Genomic DNA, 23,149 nt, shown 5'->3' on the forward strand with positions numbered 1-23,149 from the left:
GATGAACTTTCGCGACAACTTGGGTAAGGTCAAGATTTGAGTGGCAAATCTGGAGCATGATAAGAGCAAATTTGGCGCCAGCTACCAGTTGAGCTTTGACAAAATCATGGATACTGCCAGCATCCTTGAATCTTTCCATCAATTCAGGGAGAGTTTTTGGTTGGACGTTCCGAGGAAACATGGAGTTGTAAACCATGGACAAGGTCTTGGTACAGAAGTCAAGGAAATCGCGAGTTTGAGAGGTGCGATCTTGGAATCTGACAATTTGTCGGGTCCTCTGCAGGGTAGCCCAAAACAAAGAACCATGGTCCAGGGAAAGGTTAACAAGGAGGTTCGTCCTAGCATTTACCCTCTCTTCCTCGGCAGCAGCATCAGTAAAGGAACCTATCAAAACAACGAAGGGGAAACCTTTAAGAGACATAGCATGAAGATGAAAGATATCGGAGGATGAAGCAAGCATACCCGACATATCTGCACTGGCTTCATTCATTAATTCGAGCATGAAATTTTCTCGAGTGGTCGCCTTTTCAGCCTCGGAAGCAGCAATTTCCTTAGCAGCCACGGCCTCGCGAGCTTGCTGAAGAGCAACTTTTTCGGCTTCAGATGACTTACGAGATTGCTCCATCATCACAAGTGTTTGTTTCTTCGCATACTGAAGTTGCTGTCGAAGTTCATCCAGTTCTTGCGACAAGGTATCGTCGACAGGTGCAGTATCAGCAAAAGCTCTCCTCGCGCGAGAAGAAGAGGGCGAAATATTGGAAGGAGCGGCAGACGGAGTATAGTTATCAAATATCAACTGAAATTTAGACAAGACAACATCAAACAACAAACAAAGATAGAGTTTTCATTGATCTCTCGGAATAATTACAAAGGCATTACAGTGGAGCTAAGGAAGTATGTGTCGCCAAATGACTACTTTGGCGACAAGAGTAAAAGAAACATAGAAAGAAAAATAAAGAGGCATGCAACTAGACCTCCGGCCTTGATGAGCTAGGAGTCGACGCTGGTTTGATCCCGAGATAGGCCAAGATCTTCTTCGTGTTGGGCTTGGCTGCCTTAATCAACGACCTCCATCTTGATTGCTCTATCTGCTCGGTGTCGCCAACTTTCGTCCAATCAACAGCCTGTTGACTGTCAGCAACCAAAGCGACAGTGCTTTCGACAGCAATTTTCATATTTTCTTAGCGCATCTTCAGTCCAAGGTCTTCTGATGAATTGAACATCTTGGCGAGATTAAGGAAAGTCGAGGGCTCCTCTTTCTTCGGGAAGAAGTAGGGGAACAATGCCGACAACACTGCGCTAGCATTCGACACACCTTCATGAATCTCGGATCCATGAAGCTCCAGATAGGAAAGTGCGTCAAGGACAGGGTCATTGACAGGATTCGTCAGATCAAAATCCTGGTTTGTTTGGGCTGTCAAGGAAACAAAGCATTAGTGAAAAGACAAGAAACAACGATTCTCATAAAAATAGAAGGGATCAAAGAAATTACTGAAAGTGCGGCGACTACGAGTTTTCAGGCGCTTGAGGATTCCTTCTTCACGAGAAGCTTGCGCAGCTTTGTGCTCATCCAAGGCAGCTGTAGCATCCTCAAGTTTTTTCTGCAGTTCCTCGACACCAGCAGCTTTCGCCTTGGCTTCATCAGCTTCGGCCTTGGCTTTGCTAGCAGCGAGTTCGGCTTTCTTGCGAGCCGCCTCACTTTGCTCAAGTTTTCGAGCAAGTGCGTCGGCGCGTTCGTTGGCCTCTGCAAGTTTCTCTGTCGAGATATGGAAAAGAGAGAGAAGAAAGATCAAAATCGCGAAAAGCAACAGGAGTAAAAAATCAAGGAAAAACAGCAAGTATAAAAGTCGTTACCTTCGGCTCTATTAGCATATTCACGGTATCCAATAAATTGGGAACCGATGCGGAGAAGATCTTTGATCATAGGCTGTTCAAGGTGAACACAGCAAGAGAAACATCGGCATGAAAAAGAGAAAATGTGTGAAAAAAACAAAATAAGGAAAATATAGATGTCGACAAGCTTACATCATCTAAGAGCAGAGTCGACGAACTGCCCAACTGAGGGGCAGGTTCAACAATCTTTTCAACCCTTGTCCTTTTTGGTGAAGGAGCAAGGGGGCTTGATGGTGGAGTAGTGGTGACGACGTTTTGTTGAGGAGGCGAGGTTTCTTCTCCTTCAACTAGCGTGTCTGAGGCAAGTACAGTATGTGACGTGCTTGTTCGAGGAGCCACGTCAACACTTGGTACTTCTTCCTCGTCATCACTGTTGGTTGAAAATCGACAGCTTAAAATCAAGACAAGATAAACATTTCGAGTACAGAAATAAGAAGAAAAGTAAAAAGGACTTACGAGCTGACGAAGGATCCAAGATAAGGATCATAAGCTGCCTTCTGACGTGAAGGATCAATTTCTTCGGCTTTGGAAGTGCCGGAATCTTCGACATCGTTCCTTTTCCTTTTGCCTCTTGGAGAGACAGCGGGGGGAGGAGATTGTGCCGATAAAGTATCTTCAGAATGACCCGCAGATTTTCGAGAATCCACGGGTTCGTTCACAAAAGATGGAGCTTCCTGATTATCATCCGTGACAATGGTCCTTTCTTCGACTTCTCCATCCTCAGGAAGAGGAGGAAGGGAAGCCATAGTAGGATGGTTCTGCAAGAAAATAGCGACAAAAGAAAATTAGCGAGATACCAATACAATGAGATGCAAGGAAAAGTTTAGAACAAGACAAAAACTCGAGAAGACAAAATACCTCGGGAAGAGGATTGGAAGCACTGTATGGTTCTACTCGACAAGAGGAGGGAATAGGATCCTTCTTGGCTAGTCGAGAAACTCTTCGAACCAATTTCTCCAAGTCCTTTACAGAAAGATCGTTGGAGATTCTGTTGGCGTCGTCTTCGCCAGAGTACGTCCAAAGGGGATTTTTGCGAGCCTGAAGAGGCTGCACTCTAATCCTAAGGAAGTAGGCAGTGATTTGAACACCAGACAACTCTTTGCCTCGAGTGTTTTGAAGCTGATGAATACGAGACATGAGTGCCTCTGTCGCCTTTTTCTCTTCCTCAGAAGCTTCGGCATCCCAGGAGCGGCGGCGCTGAATTCTGGCATTTCCGTCGAAAGGAACTATGCTGTGTTCAACAGAGTTGGCGCTTTCTTCGTGAATGTAGAGCCACTTTTTGCGCCATCCTTGGACAGAATCAGGAAATTTGACGTCGAAATAATCGACATCAGTACGAACACAGATAACAACGCCACCTATGTTATAAGTGACGTTGTGGCAGCCATTGCGGCGGAGGCAGAAAATGCGTTTCCACAGAGCCCAATTGGGAGGGATTCCGAGGAAGCATTCACAAAATGTGATGAAAATAGAAATGTGAAGGATGGAATTGGGGGTCAACTGGTGCAGTTGAATCCCATAAACGAAAAGAAGGCCGCGGAGGAAATCGTGAATTGGGGTCGAAAGACCACGGATAAGGTGATCAACAAAACTAACCCGATACTCCATTGGAGGCTTGGGGTAGCTTTCTTCGCTGGGAAAGCGGATGGCGTCCTCCTTCTTCATGAGGCCAAGCCTCTTCAGCATGTTGGTGTCTTGGTTGGAGATTTTGGATCTCTCCCACTCAAGATCCTCGGCGGCCATCTTGGATTCCGAGTGCCGTGGCGAGTGAGTCGCGTGCGCGGTGGCATCAACGGCAATGGGCGAGCAATGCTCGTGAGTGCGGATGATCAGAGAGAGTTGGGCGCAGGGGAAGCTTTTGCGAACGAGAGCAGGATGAGCGGCGCAAGCGCAGGGATGAACGGAGGTTGAAGAAAGGTCTATATCAGAAACGGGAGAAGCAGTGCGCCGTTGCATGAAGAAAACGCGTGGTGAAAAAAGATCTTCTAGATACAAGGGTAAAAAGGTATTTTCTTGAGATAGGCGTTACTGTACGTGCGCCAGAAAAAGCGGAGGACGTGTGTCCCCCACTTGCACGGCGTGTCAACATGGTGGAAACAATGGACCCACAAGGCAGAAAAATCAAGATTATAAACAGAGATGAAGCAATTTTGTTTGAGTGAAGCATGTCGACAAGAAAAATAAAAGAAGATTGGCGACAGGAGGAATTATTAAATACTTCGGGAGCCTTTGATCAAATACAAGTTTTTGCCCAAACGCTCGGGGGCTACTTCGATAAAAAGTAAAATTTCGAGTATGGCAATATAGAAATTGCGGGAGCCTACAACCAAGCACAAGTCCTTGGCTGTAGCCTCGGGGGCTACTCCCATCGGGAGCGCTGTTCGCGCACCCGAGAGATAAAAAAAGAAGAGAGAGATCATATTGGGAAATAACGACAATATAGCGACAAGGTGGACTAAAATGTCGAGCCTACAACCAAGCACAGGTTCTTGGTTGTACCCTCGAGGAGCTACTCCCATCGGGAGCTTTGTTCGCGTACCCGATGAAGTTCAAAAATAAAAGATAGAAAAGCAAGAGAGTATATTTCGAGTTATAATTAACTCTACATATACTCCCATCGGGAGAACAATATAAGTCAAAATTGACTCGATAAAATGTGCCATTCCAACAGCCGGAAAAGCACTCGACAATATATTCTCAGAACGCCGAAGTTGCGATCAATTTCTGAATGCCGCAAATTTGCGAAGGTAAGACCCCAGATCCGTTCTGCTGGGCGTGGCATCGCCAAAGACTGCGCTCTGCTACCTTTATCCGTATCAACAGATACGAAGAAAAATCCTAACGGACGCGTTAGGTACCCGATAAATTTGACTGGGACTCGACGAATGGTAAGACCTTAAGCGGCACTGTCGAAGTTTACAGATATCCCGAGATCATGTCCAGGGACGTGATCTTGAAGTAGGTTTTTGCGGATTGCCACTAGAGCAGTTAACTAGTACCTGATCCGTCAGATGAACTAGCCCCAACTACCATTATCCCTGTACAATATAGAATTTTATGTGAAGAAATATAAAAAAAAGTTGAAGCTTTCGAATAAAAATAAACAGTGGAGATTTTCCCTGATTCTACGATTCAAGCAAAATCTCGGGGGGCTACTGACATAGGCATCCCAAATGGGCCTGCCGAAGATAGTACCCGGGGTTTACTGAAGGCCCACTACCCGAAGAATAAGAAGATTCGGGAGCCCAAGATATATCAAGGAAAGTCAAGAGTTGTAATAGGAAGTGTTATTTGTAATCTGGCGGGATGAGTTAGAAACCGTTCCGGATTATGTAACTTGTATAGCACGAATCACTCGGCTCCACCTCCTATATAAAGGGGGAGCCGAGGGACGAAGAGGGAATCGAATCATTATCTGCAAACCCTAATTTTCATAATCGTCGAGTACTTTTCGGCTGAAACCTTCGAGATCTACTTACCCTCTACTTCCAACTAAACCCTAGCCTACAATCCATAGGCATTGACAAGTTGATACCTTGTCATCGAGGGCGCCAGTTTGGCGACGTGGCGCGCCCTTGGCGCTGCAGATGGGCGGAGGGGAGCAGCGGCGGGAAGATCCGGCCATCTCTGGTGCGAGTGTTGTGTCAGCGGGTGATTTGGCGGTGCCCGTAGGTGGTGCGGTGGGCGATGCGGTGATGGAGATTTGTTTTCTCCTCAGTCGGCCACCGCTCAAATATAGGGGTGGAGGGGGGATTTTCGCTCCTCAGTCGTGCATATATAGACCGCTAATCGGTTTAGGGTTTCGGGCTTTCGGCTAGAGTCTGCTCCAGCCGTTAGCGGCGCATTTTTCGTCCTCTAAAACTGTTTTGGGCATCGGCTAGAGATGCTGTACTGAATGATACTGACGGCTATATGGAAATACAGTAATTAGTGCCGATTTAATCATGTAAACCAACCATGTAGCACACGTTCTGTCTAATCAAACGCTTGATGACGCAGTTAATTCGAAAAGAAAAACGGTTGACGCAGTTCTCGAAAGAAAAAAACACGCTTGACGCTAATTTGGATCGCTATAGACAACGGAAAGCGCTGGTCGTGCGGCAGAAAAAGAGGCATACCGCGGGACGTCTCGTTTAGAAGAATCCGAGGATGGATTCCGGTCTAGTAACTGCTAGGAAATCCATCCTAATGCATCTCCATCATGCCAGTGTTGGAACTTGGATCCAACGCCGTCGAATTCCCCAACTCCAGCCCAACTTCTCCATCGCGGCAGCCATGGACATGAAGAAAAATAGTGGGGAGGAGGAGGAGGAGGAGGAGGCGGCGGTTGCGATACCCGATGGAACCGCCCGGCCTGGGCCACCAAAGCAGAGCGGCGGCGGCGGCGATCTCCTCAGCGACGACGACGACGATCGAATCAGCAAACTTCCCGACGACATCCTCGGAACCATCATCTCCCTTCTCCCCACCGACGACGGCGCCCGCACCCAGGCCGTCTCCCGCCGGTGGCGCCCACTCTGGCGCTCGGCGCCTCTCAATCTCGACGCATACGTTGTCCTCAGCTCCGTCGCCGACAAGTTCAATCACCTCTCCATCGTCTCCAAGATCATCTCCGACCACCGTGGCCCGGGTCGCCGCTTCCAGTTTCGCGGCATCAGCCTCCACGAAACCAAAGAAAAGTTCTCCGAGCATGCTGTTGCTCAGGTCGAGAGGTGGTTCCGTTCTCCAGCCCTCGCGAACCTCCAGGAGCTCGACATCGGCTTCCAACTCTCGATCACTAACAATGATTCAGAGAGATGGTTTCTGCTGCCGCTGTCCGTGCTCCGCGTCGCGCCCACTCTCCTCGTGGCCAGAATCAGCTTATGCAGGTTCCCTAGTGACATTGCGCTTGCGCCTTCTCTGAATTTTCAGCGCCTCAAGGAGCTCAGCCTGTATGCCGTTTCCATCTCCGAGCAAGTTTTGTGTGCTGTGCTCTCTGCCTGCCATGTTCTCGAGACCCTCTTCTTGCAGGACATTTGCGACGCTGGTCGCCTACACGTTAGCTCGCTGACTCTTAGGATTATCGCCTTCAGCCCTACTACTTCTTCTTCTTCTTCGGGTAAACAAGAATTGGTCATCGACGACGCCCCTAGCCTTGAAAGGCTAGTCTTTCCTCGTGGCTTAGACGGTGAGACTATCACTGTAAACAGGGCACCTAAACTGCAGATTTTAGGCCCTTTGTCACCCTGCATCCCCAAACTTGAAATTGCAGACCTAGTCTTCCAGGTAGCACATCAGCTTTATTTTATTATTACTTATGCATTCAGCATTCAGAGATGCATAATTTTATTTACGTACAATGACTCTTTCAGGGTATGGTCCCAAAAGGCTTGAACCACCACTCGGTATGCAAAGTGAATGTCCTGGCTCTCAAGCTTTCTGGCCCCGATTTGAATGCGGTTATCCAAGTCCTTAGGTGCTTCCCCTGCTTGGAAAAGCTCTACATCATTGTGAGTACGCATTTTATTTGCTTTACAACGTGAGAATGAAATATGCTACTCTCATTACAAACGTATATTTGCTTGGCATATAGGCTAGTCTAATTAGCAATTGATTTAACGCGTGCCTCTTTTTTTCTTTCCAGTGGGATAAATACTTAAAGACAGATGTAGCCTTTGTGCGTCAGTATGACCCGCAAGATCCAATCACCTGCCTTGAGACTCGTTTACAAAAACTGGTGTTCAAAATTTACACAGGCGATGCACCAGAAGTTGACTTTGTCAAGTTCTTTCTTTCCAATGCAAAAGTGCTAAAGGAAATCATATTCGGAGTTTGTTGGAACGTCGACTTGAATTGGGTAGCTAATCAACACATGCAGCTAGAAGTGAAAACCAGAGCTTCTCCAGATGCTCAACTGGAATTCAGAAGTGGTTCTTCGCATTTCGGTAACAATCTGAAGACCTATGACTCGTCAGTTGCTGATCCGTTCCACGACTCGTTTGTAGATGGACTAAATGCTATTACAGTTAAACCACACATGGATGCCGGGTTGATGTTGATGGAACGTCTTTTGCTTAGTTCTCTGGATGAAGTTGATGATTGAAGGCTGTGTTGTCCTTGGTCAAATCATAAAATAGGATATGGCTGCTCCATTTCTTCTCTATTCTTCATTTGTAATTTGGGAATCCTGGGAACTTGTAAACTGAGCATCAAACCCTTTGCGCTATATTTTGTTTGAGAAAGAGTATGGGTGCATGCATCCTAGTTCGTACTAGTTTCAGTCATCAGTGCAATGTTTGCGTTGAAAAGTTGTTTCTGTTTTTACCAGCAACTTATGCTTGTGCTCAAATTTAGGTTATTCTTTTGAACAAGTAAGTACACCAAATTGAAGTATTATCTTTTTCATCCCTGTGAATGTTTTTTTTTTTTTTTTTTTTTTTTTTTTTTTTTTTGTGACCCCTCGATCTGTGTTACAGCTGTAGTATCTGAACTTATGCACTAACTCAACACCACACTCACACCACACACACGCACACCACTAGTGCACAAGTTAGAATCTAGAACTATACACACAGCACACATAATTTGAGTGTCCCTAGGAGCTAGTAGTTGTGGCACATATGTGTGGAGGGGATTTTATTCTGGAGCAAAGCCCCGGTGAGACACCTGAAAATCGACCCCTGCGGGGATCGATCCCAGGCGGGCTGGCTGGCCACTGCCATGCCAAGCCACTGCGCTGATCCGCGCATCTCATCCCTGTGAATGTTCAACCTGGTGTTGTTAATTAAAAATTGCTGTGTTCCTTGGATAAAAAAAAAAAAAAAATTTTACTTACAATCAGAGGCTCTGCCATATTTGTATGGCTGCACTTTGCCTGAACCGAGCTCACACAGGTGTTATGCTATCCACTATTTCACCGGACTACAGTTGTAGGAGAGGGGTTGTTGTATTACCCGCGTCGGTGATTACTATTATATCGTGTTTGTATCACTGATACAGTTTGACCAGTCTTGCATCGGTGCCATATTAAACAGTCGAATACAGCGAATGTTAATCAACAAAAAAGTGTGTATGTCAATTTATGAGTCGCCTATAAGCCCATGATGCTTCTCGTCGCTCCCTGTGGACGGGGAGTGAGTGACGGACGGGTTCTCTCCTCATCCTCCCCCACTCCGCCGCAGCTCGCGTGAGCCGGGCAAAGCCTGGACGGTATTGCGGCAGCGGCCTCTCCTCTACCCGCCTGATCGAGGTCCGCGAGCGGATCGGCCTCTCCTCGGCGGATCGGGCTGGTGGTGATCTGGTGAGTGGTACGATGTCGATATCCATGAGCGGGCAGCCGGCGGGGCCATGGGCGGCAGGTAAAATATTGTTGAAGCTGAAGATTTGCAGTGATAAAAAAAAATCGGGGAAAAGAGTACTTAAGGGTCCTGAAAAACTAGTGTTAAGTAGTTAACGTCTCAAAAATACCGCCAAAGTAAAAAAAATCAGTGACAAATTACGGTGATTTGGTTTGCCAAAGTTAAAGATTTTCACTCCTGGTAAGAAAAAAAATCGCTAGGAAAATTTATAAGGAGAAGTTACTTTAGAAAAGCAAAAAAAGAAAAAAAAAGACCCTGGACACTGTTTTTAGAGTATGCATTAGTATTTTTTTCGGAATAAAAGAGTTAACGAAAGATTAAAATTTTGAAGTAAAGGTTCGGAAGTACCAACGTAAGAGAGATACCGTCCGTGGGCCGAAAGATCGTTGAAGAAATCACTATTACAATAATTAAAGTGAGAAATTATTATTGTATAATTACTGATGAAGAATAATTACTATCAGATGAGTAACATCCCTCAGAAAATTATAGTTATGTTAAAGTTGAAATTTTGCATTGACAAATATTTTCGGGGAAAAATACATAACAGTCCTGAAAAATTAATGTTAAATAGAGAACATCGAAAAATATACCGCCAAGGTTTTTAAAAATCAGTGACAAATTACAGTAATTTTGAGTGATTCGAACTGTTTCGAAGACCCAACATGCATTTTTTTTGCATGGGGCTCTTTCATAAACTGATTTTAAATCAATTAGTTAACCATAGTTTTTACCTACACAACATAAAGATAATGAGATGTCTCCTATGCTCTGATTGATTATTTGCCAAAGTTAAATATTTTCACTATCAGTAATAGAAAATCGATGGAAAAATTTATAAAAAAATATTAATCTTCTATCTCTAAATAGCTGGTTCCATTTTCCTGGCTTTTCGCGCAACCACGTCACCCCCTATTTCAACCTATGCGCTCGCGCAGGCCATCCGTCGCGCCTCCTTTGCTTCGTCTGTCTATCCAGCCTGGGCTGAACCAACGCGGGCTTGACCAACGCGGGCTAGAAGTCTGCTCATGGGCTCGCGGGTCTAGCTGAAGTCTGGACGTTCGTCGTAAGAAAAAGAGCAACTGTTGTTTCAGAGACAAAAACGCTGTTCGTATTCTTGGTCGTGGCCGGCAGTAACTCCTCCATTGTCATCGCGATCTTCCGGCATCCTCGGCACGAATGTTCCACTCGCAACCTTAGTGCATCTCCAACCCGGCGATTCAAACGGACGGGCGCTAGGCAGTCCGTTTTGGGCCGTTTGGGTGGCCGCGCGGACACCCGGACAGCGTCCCGCGTCCGCGTGTTCATTTGGATCGCACGCTGCGCCCAACGCAGCGACCCAAAAAGCCGCCACGTGGTTCTTCTTCAAAGCGCGACACTGCGCCATGGTATGCCTCGACGGGACAGCAATGGCGGGCGGGAGAACGCGCGGGAAACCAGGGTCCCCGCGTGCGCGAAGAGGCCATGGCCGCGCGCTCGCGCGCCAAGTTTCCCGCCAAGGCCGCCGGCTATAAAAAGATGGTGCCGGCCTCACAGACCTTCACAGCTTCTCCGCCGTCCTCTCCCCCTCTTCCTTCTCCGACGTCCTCTACACCTCCATCGCCATGCCGCGCAACCTGCAGGCCACGTGGGCCAAGCTCTCCCTCGCCGCCCGGGCCAGGCTCCCGCGGACGGAGGAGGAGGAGTGGGCAGACGCGCGTTGGGTCGCCGACGACGAGGTGCTCCGCGTCGCTGCCGAGGGGACGACGAAGAAGGAAGAGGACGCGGAGCTGGCGGAGGCGGCCACAGACGGCTGGCACGACAATGCGGACGGCTGGTACGAGGCCGCGGAGGAGGAGGCGGAGCCCGCCGCAAAGGAGGAGGTGGAGCCCGTCGACGCTGATGACTTGTTCGACGACCTCGCGCTGACGAACATCAACGTCGCCATCGAGGAGCGTCTCGCCGACCTCACGCGCGTGACAAAGGAGCACGAGGCCACCTGCCGGGCCAGCCGCCGCCGTTTAGGTGACCTCCTCGGCCAGAAGAACCAGCTTCTTGCTATGCGAGCAGCCCGCCACCTCATGCAGCTGCCCTCGCTCGAGCGGCGCGCCCGGGAGGCTGTTGCGTCAGCGGAACGCGGGCGTCAAGAGCGCATGCGCCTTTGGGAGGAGAACCACGAGGCCATGGCTGCCGGCCGCGTCAGCTTGGAGGCACGTACCGTTGTGGAACGCGCCGCCTTTCAGGAGCTCGACCTGTGCGGGAAGCGGATGGTGACGCCGCAGGAGGCGGAGCGCGAGCGCGCCCAAGCTGCGCGGGCGGAAAAGAGGAGGGCGGCCGCGGAGGAGCGCTTTGCAAGAGGGCCGCCGCCGAGCCATCCAGCTGCTAAAGCTGGAGTGGAATCCTCACGCATACAGGTCGCCCGCGTCGAGTGAAATCCACGGCCCGAACGGCGAGTCGGCGGCGAGGCCGTCGGCCCTGTACTAGCTAGACTAGTAGTAGTAGATTTAAGAAAAACTGTAATGGTTAACTTTAATGAAGAAAATATCTATCTCTCTATGACACGCGGGCCAGAGGCGGACAAGGGGCGGACGTGAGCGGCCAGCAATCGGCGTCCGCGGCCACGCAAACTCATCCTAGATTTACGCTAGGTTTGGATCGTCCCGAACGCCGCGGTCATCCGTGTTTGGGATGAGTCCGCACTCTGGGTCGCGTTTTTGTCCGGTTCGACCAATCCAGATGCGCGGGTATGGGATGGGTCGCCGCCCCTTAAGCCTCCTCATCACAAATAATGCTCATGAAATCGGACGAGGCTTGCCTGTGCTGCCACGTCCGTGCGACCATCCGTGTGACGCGAGGAACGGACGGCATCCAGTGATTTGCCTTCCGCACCTCTTTATCTCCAGCTTTCCGTCACAAAATAAAGAAAAATTCCAGAAATACGAACCGTCGGTAACTCCGTATCCGATAAACCTACACCTACGGAAACATCTTACGGGCTGTTATCTACGGGCTAACGTGGGCGAATTTTTTTTAAATAATACGAATTTTTTATTTAATTCTACGAATAGCGCGCGATTTTTAAAAATTGCAAAAGTGAGACTCTGTCGGCCTACAGCAGGCCGATCGGACTGCCGCGGGCCGATCGGACCACAGCAGGCCGATTGCAGGTCACGGTGGGGGCCCGTCAGACGCCTGTCAGACGACAGCACCCTGTCGGTCTGCCGCTGTCCGATCGGCCGCTAGCATCCAAACCGTGGCATGGCCCCGGGCCACGCGCGCGCAGGCGCCACTCGTCGACACGGCCACGCGCTCCCGGCCACCCTTTTCTTCTTTCTTCTTTCTTCTTCCTCCTCTCTCCTCTCTTCTTCCATTCTCTCTTTCCTGCCTGCTTTCTTCCCTGGCTGCACAAGAACAGCTCGAAAACTTCAGCATATTTCGCAGATCCCTAGTGATTTAGCCAATAAAACTTCACCATTTTGCTGCTATTAGTTGAGGGAAGCTCGATCTACAGATGGGTTAGGTTTTGGAGAGGATTGGTGGTGCTGTTTAGCAGCAATGGTGATGAAGTGGTGGAGGTTGGTGGTGGTGTAAGGGGCTGAGCTTCTGCTGGTTCATGGTGGTGCTGAGGTGCTGCGTGTTGTTCGTGCTGTTCGTGGTGCTGCTGTTGGAGAGGCTGCTCACGCTACAAGGGTAAACCCTAATCTTTGCATATTAGTGTTAACTGTGTAGGTTAATGTAGGCTGGTTTTAGTGTTAGTGTATTAATGTGGGCTGGTTTTAGTAGTTGACGCAGACGCACTTTTTTTAGGTGAGCAAAGATGACAGATGTAGTGAAGATAGTATTGTATTATGGTGTGGGTAGTGTCCGATCAGATGAAATGGGAGTAAATCTGAGTGAGTTCAAATCTGTAGAGATGAATATGACTGCTCCTAGAACATGGACAATTGAGCAGGTGAAGGACTGGTTGACAGAATGTTTCGGGCTTAATCCTGAAGTGCACACGGTGGGTGTGCATGCATTGTGGACTAAGTCGATATCAAACATTTCGTGGTATCTGAGGCCTGTAGATGATACCTCTAAGTGGGTGAGCTGGTTAAAAGGGTCTGAAAGGAGAGGAACTAACCCTGTGGCATTAGTTCTTCCGGTGGAGAAGGAGGTAGCGCCTCCTGAAGGCGATTCTGATGGAGGAGGTGGTTACGAATCAGGCAGCGAGCGGTGAAGCACCCGGCGGTGGCGGTGGTTACGAGCCTGAGCAGAGCAGCCATGCGGAAGATGTTTATAAGCGGCCAGGGTGATGGTTACGATGGAGAAGACGGTGAGGTTGATGGTGACGAAGAAAATGGATACGACGAACCGGATGGAAGAGGAAGATACGAAGGTGAAAGTGATGCTTGATGATTCCGATGAGTCGATGATGGGGAGGAGGTGCCTATTCCGGGCAGATGGAATCATAACTTTTAATCTGCAATGACAATCAACGATGGTCTTGATTCTAGCGGGAGTATCACCAGAACAATGTCGCCGTAGGGGCCATGTTTCCGTCGAAGCGACATATGCGGGATGCAATAATGAAGTGGGCAATGGCGAGTCGAGAGGCAGTGAGAACAACCGTGTCATACGGAAAATACTGACGATGGAATGTGTGGACATCAATTGTCCGGAAGGGTGCATGGGTATGTTCCTAAGTATGACACAACATGGCGTGTGAGCGACTTTGTGGCACATAGTTGTGAGCTTGCAAGTATCCTAAATGATCATTGCAACTTTGTCGTCTAATCTCATAGCTCGGCTGTTGTACCTTTGAAATAGTGGAAGGGCAAGTCATGAGAGTAAACGCCATCCAGAAGAATGTTAAGAAGCATCATTTTTACACCATATCTTATGGCAAGGCTTGGAGGGCTAAGCAGAGGGCGATGGAGATGAGGTTTGGTTCGTTTCGAGACGCATACGACGCTGTTGTTCGTTTGCTGCAGACGCTGCAGGCGAGGAATCCAGACACATATGTGAACATCCAGGGCATGTTTTTGCAGGAGTACCCATCTTACAGGGTTCTGCATAGAGTCTATTTCTCGTTCGGTGTATGCATCGAATCATTCAGACACTGTCGACCCGTGTTATGTGTGGACGGCACGTTTCTGACTCGGTCAAGATAAGGGTCAAATCTTAACCGCCATTGGAATGGACGGAAACAATCAAATCGTGCCACTCGCTTTTGCTTTCGTGGAGAGTGAGAACACCGAAAGCTGGTTATGGTTTTTCAGGCAGTTGAAGATTTCAATTGTAAAGGACAAGCCGAATGTTTGCATCCTTCATGACAGGCATGCAGGTATCTTTGAAAGCTATTAAGACACTGAAAGAGCCTGGGCAAGAAACGCCATGGATTGACATTGAGAGCCGTTGGTGCATGCGCCACCTGGGGGCCAATTTTTACACACAATTCAGGAACAAGCCCCTTATGAATGTCTTCAAGCGGTTGTGCATCCAGAACCAGCAGTGGAAGTATAATTTTTTGCGTAGCAAAGTGCAGGAGTACACTGCAGCCACGCGAGTGCGCCTCATCCCGCCGACTGATCCAGCTCAGGCGCCACCTGCGTCTATGCACGATATGTACCCGACTCAGTCCACAGCCGGTAGTCGACAGCATGCGGTACGTACAACTTTCTATTCCACCCTCATACTTGTCGTTTATCTATTGGTTTCTACGATTTATATGCTACCATGATTTTTCAGGGTGGTCACTGATGGACTTACAGGATGAAGTCGCTCGGTACACACGTCAAGTGTCCAGTGCACCTCTTCTGCAGCGTGACCAACATGTGTCCTGGTTGAGGCGTCTCGAGGACAAGCTACGCGGGATCTACTCGGCTATCACATGCAGCCGTAGTTCCGACGTCGTTCAGCGCCACCTCCTTCCACCGCGACCCTCCACACAGCAGCAGCGACGGCCACATCTCACACCGACCGCAACACCCAGACCACCACCTCCTGATCGGGCAGGAGGTTCGTCGTGGCAGCAGCACACTCCTTCCGTCGACGACTATTAGTACCAGCACCACGGATCACGGCCACGTCTCACACCGACGCCGACACCCAGACCACCACCTCCTGACCAGGCAGGAGGTTCGTCGTGGCAGCAGCAGCACACTCCTTCCGTCGATGACTTTCAGTACCAGCGTCACGGTTTCTTCGACGACTTTCAGCAGCAAGCTGCTTTCGACCGATGGCGACAACGGAGGCCCCTTTCATGGGAGGAGCAGGATACACACAGGGTATGTACTATTCGAGATATTGTGTTCCATATAGACTATACTACACTAAGTTTGACATCACTTATGTTTCGTGGCACAGGATACTCGCAGCACACTGCGTCCAATCCTTCATGGGGAGCTAGTGATCAGGATCCTGAGCACATGGAGTACTACAGCACGCAGCAGAACTATGTCGGTATGCAGACTCCTCCACCACAGCCCACACAGGAGACACAGTACGACCCCGAGTCCGGGTCCTGGATCCCTGCTCGCATAACCAGGGCCCCGGACAGGTTCGGTTGGACACCCCGTACTACGCCGCCTCCACGAAACCCCAGACGCCGTCCATAGTCTCAGACATTTATGTATCTATGTATCAGACATTTATGTATGCATCACCTATGTATCAGACTTCATGTATGAACTATGTATCAGTATGTTGTACCGCTTAAAAATGACGCCATAAGTACCTTCAGCTATACCCGTGCTAACCCTAAGCTTCATGCAAACGAAGAAAATACATCCATGCAAATAATCGGGTAATAGCAGGCCAATTAGTTTGTAGCAGCCCAATTGGTCTGTAGCTGACCAGTTGGTCATCTAACGACCAACGAGTCTGACAGCGCGAAGGCAGCCTGCAGCCGACACCCAGTCGGTTTGCTGCTGTCCGATCGGCCTGCTGTTGGCCGACCGAGTCCTACTTTTGCAATTTTTAAAAATCGCGCGCTATTCGTAGAATTAAATAAAAAATTCGTATTATTTAAAAAAAAATCGCCTAACGTGGTGGCGTGGTGGGTGGTTTAAGATCCTGAAAACAAGGGGAGGAAAAAATCTGAACCAATTCTGTGCATCCACCTCACCCCGTAGGTCTGTATCCCGTATATATTCCCCGTAAGTGTAGCATTACTCGTCCGTATCCATCTACCCGGTGTACCAATTGCTTCTCTTTCCTTCCGTTTGTCTCCCCTGTGTGAACTCAAGCTGGGAAGAAGAAGCATCGGAAGCTGAGACGTCCGGCGATGTCGAGACCTCTAGGTGCGCTCCCATTCATCGGGCCTCCAGGCACATTCCGTCGACGGATCTCGTCGCTCCGTAGCCTTGAGTTAGAGGTGTGGAGCTTCGACCAAGACGAGGACGACCGAGCCTCTGTTCCTTCGTCGTCGGCCAGTTTCCGGCAACCACGGCCCCTTGCAAATCAGGCCGGCGGTGGCCTGGGTGGTCTCGCGAGAAGGAAGGCCTCTATCGGAGTAAGCTCTGGTAACAGTCCCCGCGGCGACAACAAGGGGGATGAGGCCGGCCTCACCTCCGTTCCTCCGCCACAGACCATCCCACCATCCGCGTCTGCGGCGAGGTGGATGGGTGAAGGTGCTCGTAACGGTCCAAGTCTCACTCCCCCAAGCGCGTCGCCTCGTCCATGGGCAGAAGCAGCAATGGGCTGCTGTGGGCAATCTCGTGAGCGGCAGTCTGCAATCATCAGCGTCGTCCGCAAGAAAGCTGTCAGGCAACAGCTCGTGGACTCAGCATCATGCCCGGACACAGGTAAATTTATATTTCTTCTTGTGTTAATCTAGAGGACATGAATTCCCCATAGTTGTGTGAGCGCATGTCATTGTCCAATTCTGCAAAATTTTCTATGTTTAAGGACTAGACAAAGCATGATGGATGCAAGTGTTCTGTGAGGATGAGATGTGGTTGTGGCCATATATACAGACTGAACTTCTTACGACCGAAAATTGGGAGCATATTAGCTTACCTCATCAGTGTGCTGATTGGGAAATTGAGTTGCAGTTCAGGGTACATTCAACTTTCAGTTGTACTGTTGTTGCTTTGGGCACTTGTTAAAGCACAATTGTATAACAAACGGGAATTTGAGTGAGATTGTCACAGACTGGTCTTAGCTATTCTTGACATGCAAAACACTCTTCTCACTAAAACAAGTTCTAGCAGTGCACAGTTCACAGTAGAGAGATTCTAATAAAAATTACTTCAGCTTCGAAGTTACATGAGATAAAACTCTGAGAAAAATATTATGTTGGCTTTGGTTCATCGAAGAATGCTTGATTTTGTTTTGTCATCAAACTAGGGGTAGAAGTCCCAATGGTCCCTTGTAGCAAGGAATCCAGAGCATAGTTCTGCGGTTGTAAATAGGTGTACATCTGATTTGTCGGATGGCCCTGCATACAAAAGCGGGCAAGTTCAATTTCATTGAAGTTTAAAAATTAGAGAACTGGACCGTGTTTCTATTTGTTCCTGCCTTAGTAAAATTTTTGAAACATGCATTTAATAAGCAAATGGGTCTATATTGTTGTATCTGTACCGCATCATTTTTTCTGAAACAGTTTTTTCCCTTTGTATTTAATAATAGACCCTAGACACTGTTTTTAGAGTATGCATTAGTATTTTTTTTTGGGATAAAAGAGTTAACGGAAGATTAAAATTTTGAAGTAGAGGTTCGGAAGTAAAGTACCAACGTAATTAATGATGAAGAATAATTACTATCAGATGAGTAACATCCCTCAGAAAAATATCATTATGTTAAAGTTGAAAATTTGCATTGACAAATAATTTTCGGGGAAACAAATACTTAACGGTCCTGAAAAATTAATGTTAAATAGATAATATAAAAAAATACCGCCAAGGTTTTTAAAAATCAGTGACAAATTACGGTAATTTTGAGTGATTCGAACTGTTTCGAAGACCCAACATGCATTTTTTTTGCATGGGGCTCTTTCATAAACTGATTTTAAATCAATCAGTTCACCATAATTTTTATCTACAGAACATAAAGATAATGAGATGTCTCCTATGCTCTGCTTGATTATTTGCCAAAGTTAAATATTTTCACTATCAGTAATAGAAAATCCATGGAAAAAATTATAAGAAAATATTACTTTAAACAAGAAAAGAAAAGCAGACCCAGAGCATTAACAGTCCCCTAGAGGGCTCTCGTGCGAGAAAACATGCTCAGCTTTTAGATAGTGTTTTATTTTCATAGGGAAAAGTACTAATATATGTTTAGGTTATCGTGCAACAATGCAGTTAGTAACCAATAAAGCTACTTAACCGTACAACTATGCCCGACTCGGAAGATAAAATACAAATTTTTATAGTAAATGATGTGTTGTTGGTCATAGAGAGATATTATATGAGAACCGATTAGGTGAAATCAATCAATCTCCCCTTTCACGAATGGAACGGCCAAGAACAAAAGCGGCAAGCAACTCTATGTACCTTGGACATTTGCATTACTCCACACTATTCCAGCTAGAGATGACGTGTGTTTAACGCACATATACGACAAGCATTGCTTGCTACGGAATTTAAGAAATAATATATAGAAGACTAATCACAACAACATGAAACGCAAACAGAGCTTGGCTCTGGTGGTTAGGTTCCTTGTGGTGGAACCAGCCCACCTAGGTTCAAGTGCTAGACTTGGCATGGGTGTTTGCATTTACCTGGATTTATTCCAGATTGGTAGGTGACGTGCCTGTCAACAGCAAGGCGCTCAAAAAAAGAAAGTGTGAACTGCTCATACCACTAGTGGACAATATGGTTGGAATCCTGCTAGTTGTTGGATATGTCGTGACATTGGGATGCTATTCCCAATAGGAAAATAAGCTACTGATTTTATACCGTTGAGGTGCCTTGTAGCTGCACTTGCACATTATTATCCATGTTCTTTTTCTTCTTTCGACTTGCTTCCTCCAAATGACCCTAAAAATGATATATAAAGGCCAATACAATTGAAGATTTTATAGTAAAGAAGCTACTGATTTTATATCATTGTGATGCCCTCTGGTTGCATTTGTATAGTATTATCCATGTTTTTTTTTTGTTCTTTCTAGTTGCTTTCTCAAAGCCACCAACTGGTCTGTTTGATCCTTTGGTGGTCTTCTCCTTCACCTTGACACCTTTTGGTTTCGCAAGCCCCTCACCGTGTTTTAAAATTCTACTAGAGTCGATGTGCAGTCCTGCCACAATAATTTAAACTTCAGTTTTAGTTTGGAACTAGCCTAGGCAATTATAAGTACAAGATGTACATTCTGTAGTACTGGAGTTGTTCAATTCTTGATCAGCTCAAATTTTTAAGCATTTCTCCACTCTTTGTGCTAATTGCTCCGCGGAGTTAGCAGCCTCATCATATGATTCATCAGATTCTGCGGAGTTAGCAGCCGCGTCTCTCCATCACCGTTGTACTCCACAAGGCTTGCACCTGTACCTTCCCTAGAAAGAACGGAAAATATTCCAGAGAAACAAAGAGAAAATCTGTACCATGCTCCTCTTGGTGCGGACGTTGTACTCGTCTCTCTGTCACCGTTGTACTCCACAAGGCTTGCACCTGTACCTGCCCTAGAGAGAACGGAAAATCTTTCAGAGAAACAAAGAGAAAATATGTACCGTGCTCCTCTTGGTGCGGACGTTGTACTCATCTCTCCGTCACCGCTGTACTCCACAAGCCTTGCACCTGTACCTACCCTAGAGAGAACAGAAAATCTTCCAGAGAAAAAAAATAGAAAATCTGTACCGTGCTCCTCTTGATGCGGACGCTGTACTCGTCTCTCCGCCACCGCTGTACTCCACAAGCCTTGCACCTGTACCTGCGTTATAGAAAACGGAAATCATCCAGAGAAACAAAGAGAAACACGGTCCAGTCCTCCTCTTGGTGCGGACGCTGTACTCATCTCTCCGTCACCGCTGTACTGCACGAGCTTTGCACATGTACCTGCCCTAGAGAGAACCGAAAATCTTCCAGAGAAACAAAGAGAAAATCTGTACCGTGCTCCTCTTGGTGCGGACGTTGTACTCGTCTCTCCGCCACCGTTGTACTCCACAAACCTTGCACCTTTACATGCGTTATAGAAAATGGAAATTATCCAGAGAAACAAAGAGAAACACAATCCAGTGCTCCTCTTGGTGCGGACGCTGTACTCGTCTCTCCGTCACCGCTGTACTCCACAAGCCTTGCACATGTACCTGCCCTAGAGAGAACAGAAAATCTTCCAGAGAAACAAAGAGAAAATTTGTACCCTGCTCCTCTTGGTGCGGACGTTGTACTCGTCTCTCCGCTACCGCTGTACTCCACAAGCCTTGCACCTGTACCTGCGTTATAGAAAACGGAAATCATCCAGAGAAACACGGTCCCGAACTTATCTTGGTGCGGATGATGTACCCGTCTCTCCGCCACCGTTGTACTCCACAAGGCTTGCACCTGTACCTGCGTTATAGAAAACAGAAATCATCCAGAGAAACAAAGAGAAAATCTGTATCGTGCTCCTCTTGGTGCGGACGCTGTACTCATCTCTCTGTCACCGCTGTACTCCACAAGCCTTGCACTTGTACCTGCCCTAGAGAGAACGGAAAATCTTCCAGAGAAACAAAGAGAAAATATGTACCGTGCTCCTCTTGGTGCGGACGCTGTACTCGTCTCTCCGTCACCGATGTACTCCACAAACCTTGCACCTGTGAAAGGACACGAATGTCGCCTAGAGGGGGGTGAATAGGCGATTTAAAATTTTTACGAGATGGGCTTAACAAATGCGGAATAAAACTAGCGTTTACTTTGTCAAGCCCAAAGCCTATAAACTATGGTTCACCTATGTGCACCAACAACTTATTCTAAGCAATGGTTCACCTATGTGTACCAACAACTTATGCTAAGCAAGACAAGCAACTTATGTGATAGCACGATATATATATAACTTCAAGCACGATGGCTATCACAAAGTAAAGTGCATAAGTAAAGAGCTCGGGTATAGGAATAACCGAAGTGACGCGGAGACAACGATGTAGCCCGAAGTTCACACTCTTGCGAGTGCTACTCTCCGTTGGAGCGGTGTGGAGGACAAGTCACTCCAAATGCACGAGGGCCACCGTATTCTCCTCGAGAATTCCCACCAAAAGGGATGTCCTCGATCCACTATGGGACCTTAGGAAGGTCACCGAACCCGCACAAAGCTTGGGGCTATCTCCACAACTTAATTGGAGGCTCCCAACAAATTGCCACAAAGGCCTTGCCCTTGAAGATTCTTCACAACTTAATTGGAGTCCCCAAGAACACCACAAAGATGCCACAAAGGCCTTGCCCTTGAAGATTCTCCACAACTTAATTGGACTCCCCAAGAACACCACAAAGATGCCACAAAGGCCTTGCCCTTGAAGATTCTCCACAACTTAATTGGAGTCCCCAAGAACACCACTAAGATGCCACAAAGGCCTAGAATCCGTCTAGGGTTCCAAGAACCCAAGAGTAACAACCTTCTTGCTTTCACCTCCACGAATCACCGTGGAGAACTCAAACCGATGCACCAAATGCAATGGCAAGAACACCACAAAGATGCTCAAGTCCTTCTCTCTCAAATTCCAACAAAGCTACAAAAGCTATTGGGGGAATAAGAGAGGAAGAACAAATAAGAGGAGGAACACCAAATTTCTCCAAGATCTAGATCTAGTGGATTCCCCTCACAAAGAGAGGGATTTGATTGGTAGGAATGTAGATCTAGATCTCCTCTTCCTTTTCCCTCAAAAAGATTCAAGAAGCATAGGAGGAGTAGAGGGAAAGGGAAGCTCTCAAGGTCAACAATGGTGGAGAGCACAAAGGGGAAGAGGTAGCTGCCCAAGGAGGAAGAAGGGGGGCTTAAATACCCCTCCCATCGAAATATGACCGTTTGGGTCAGCTCAGGCCGGATTTTCCGGGCCGGATATTTGCAAAATATCCGGGGCCCAAAAACGGCTAAGGACATGAGAAAACTGCTCTCAGGATGGGGGCCGGACATTTGGCCGGATATTTGCCCGGATTTGTCCAAAAACCGGATTTTTCCGGGGGGCCGGATTATCCGCCCCAAACTTGGGCCGGAATATCCGCCCCACAAACTGGCGAAACATCAAACTGAAACGGGCATAACTTTAGCATCCAGGACTCGATTTTGATGATCTTGGGCTTGTTTTAAAGCTAGGAACAAGCTCTACAAGATCATGCAGGAAACCATCATAGTCCAACAAGGGAGGATAGAAACAAATGATGAAAGGTTTGACCTATCTAAAAAAGACATACCGGTAAAACCTCCAATCTTGAAAATGCAACAAGTTGCCCGTGCAAAAACCATTCTTGATGAACTAGAGCTTGCCATGAGAATAATCACAAGCTCTAAATCATCACATGGATAAGATCCAAATAATAACCAAGAAAGATGATGAACCAAACTCGAAAACGCAACAAGTGATCTATGCAAAATCCGTTTTCGATGAACTAGAGCTTGTCATGAGAATAAGCACAAGCTCTAAAACATCACATGGATAAGGTCCAAATAACAACCAAGAAAGATGATGCAAGGATGCAAAGGTTTGAGCTCTCTCCGAACGATACGATCGAGTTACTCACTCGAGAGCCCTCTTGATAGTACGGCAACTAAACTAAAAACCGGTCTCCAACTACACTATGAGACCGGTGAGAAAGAAACCCTATCAAGAGCAAACCTTATACTTGCGCATTCCACTTGAGCTTGATGACGACGATCTTGACCTCAACAAGATGGAACGCCTTTCTTGCTTGTGCTTGCTTGTGAAGTCTTGTGGATTGCTCCCCATAATCCACCATGGGAGAGCTTCTTCTTAGCGCATCTTCACATATCCATGATCACCATATGGATGGCAAGACTCAAGCAAAGGATCTCTTTGAGATGGCTCATCTTG

General features: G+C 47.4%; 2 protein-coding genes across 3 annotated transcripts; both read left to right on the plus strand.

Annotated features, from left to right (window-relative positions):
- Positions 1-5,997: 5,997 nt before the first annotated feature.
- Positions 5,998-8,523, plus strand: LOC127294123 (probable FBD-associated F-box protein At1g32375). Its single transcript, XM_051323877.2, has 3 exons — positions 5,998-7,158; positions 7,245-7,382; positions 7,517-8,523. The coding sequence occupies exons 1-3, from the start codon at positions 6,043-6,045 to the stop codon at positions 7,973-7,975; spliced, it is 1,713 nt and encodes a 570-aa protein (XP_051179837.1). The 5' UTR covers positions 5,998-6,042; the 3' UTR covers positions 7,976-8,523.
- A 7,850-nt stretch (positions 8,524-16,373) lies between these two features.
- On the plus strand, positions 16,374-18,965 carry LOC127294124 (uncharacterized). 2 transcript variants are annotated; one of them, XM_051323879.1, is made up of 2 exons: positions 16,374-16,996; positions 18,931-18,965. In XM_051323879.1, exons 1-2 carry the CDS (start codon positions 16,477-16,479, stop codon positions 18,936-18,938), a joined length of 528 nt encoding a protein of 175 aa, XP_051179839.1. In that variant the 5' UTR covers positions 16,374-16,476; the 3' UTR covers positions 18,939-18,965. The 2 variants fall into 2 exon arrangements, with proteins under 2 accessions (XP_051179839.1, XP_051179838.1); XM_051323878.1 differs by lacking the exon at positions 18,931-18,965 and adding an exon at positions 17,100-17,190.
- The last annotated feature ends 4,184 nt before the right edge of the window (positions 18,966-23,149 follow it).

This window comes from Lolium perenne, chromosome 4 (assembly GCF_019359855.2).
Source record: "Lolium perenne isolate Kyuss_39 chromosome 4, Kyuss_2.0, whole genome shotgun sequence".
Classification (NCBI taxonomy): domain Eukaryota; kingdom Viridiplantae; phylum Streptophyta; class Magnoliopsida; order Poales; family Poaceae; genus Lolium; species Lolium perenne.

Coding starts and splice junctions, on each gene's coding strand:
- LOC127294123 (XM_051323877.2), top strand. CDS start 6,043: ATGGATTCCGGTCTAGTAACTGCTAGGAAATCCATCCTAATGCATCTC. Junction 7,159..7,244: donor TTGCAGACCTAGTCTTCCAG/GTAGCACATCAG, acceptor TGACTCTTTCAG/GGTATGGTCCCAAAAGGCTT. Junction 7,383..7,516: donor TGGAAAAGCTCTACATCATT/GTGAGTACGCAT, acceptor TTTTCTTTCCAG/TGGGATAAATACTTAAAGAC.
- LOC127294124 (XM_051323878.1), top strand. CDS start 16,477: ATGTCGAGACCTCTAGGTGCGCTCCCATTCATCGGGCCTCCAGGCACA.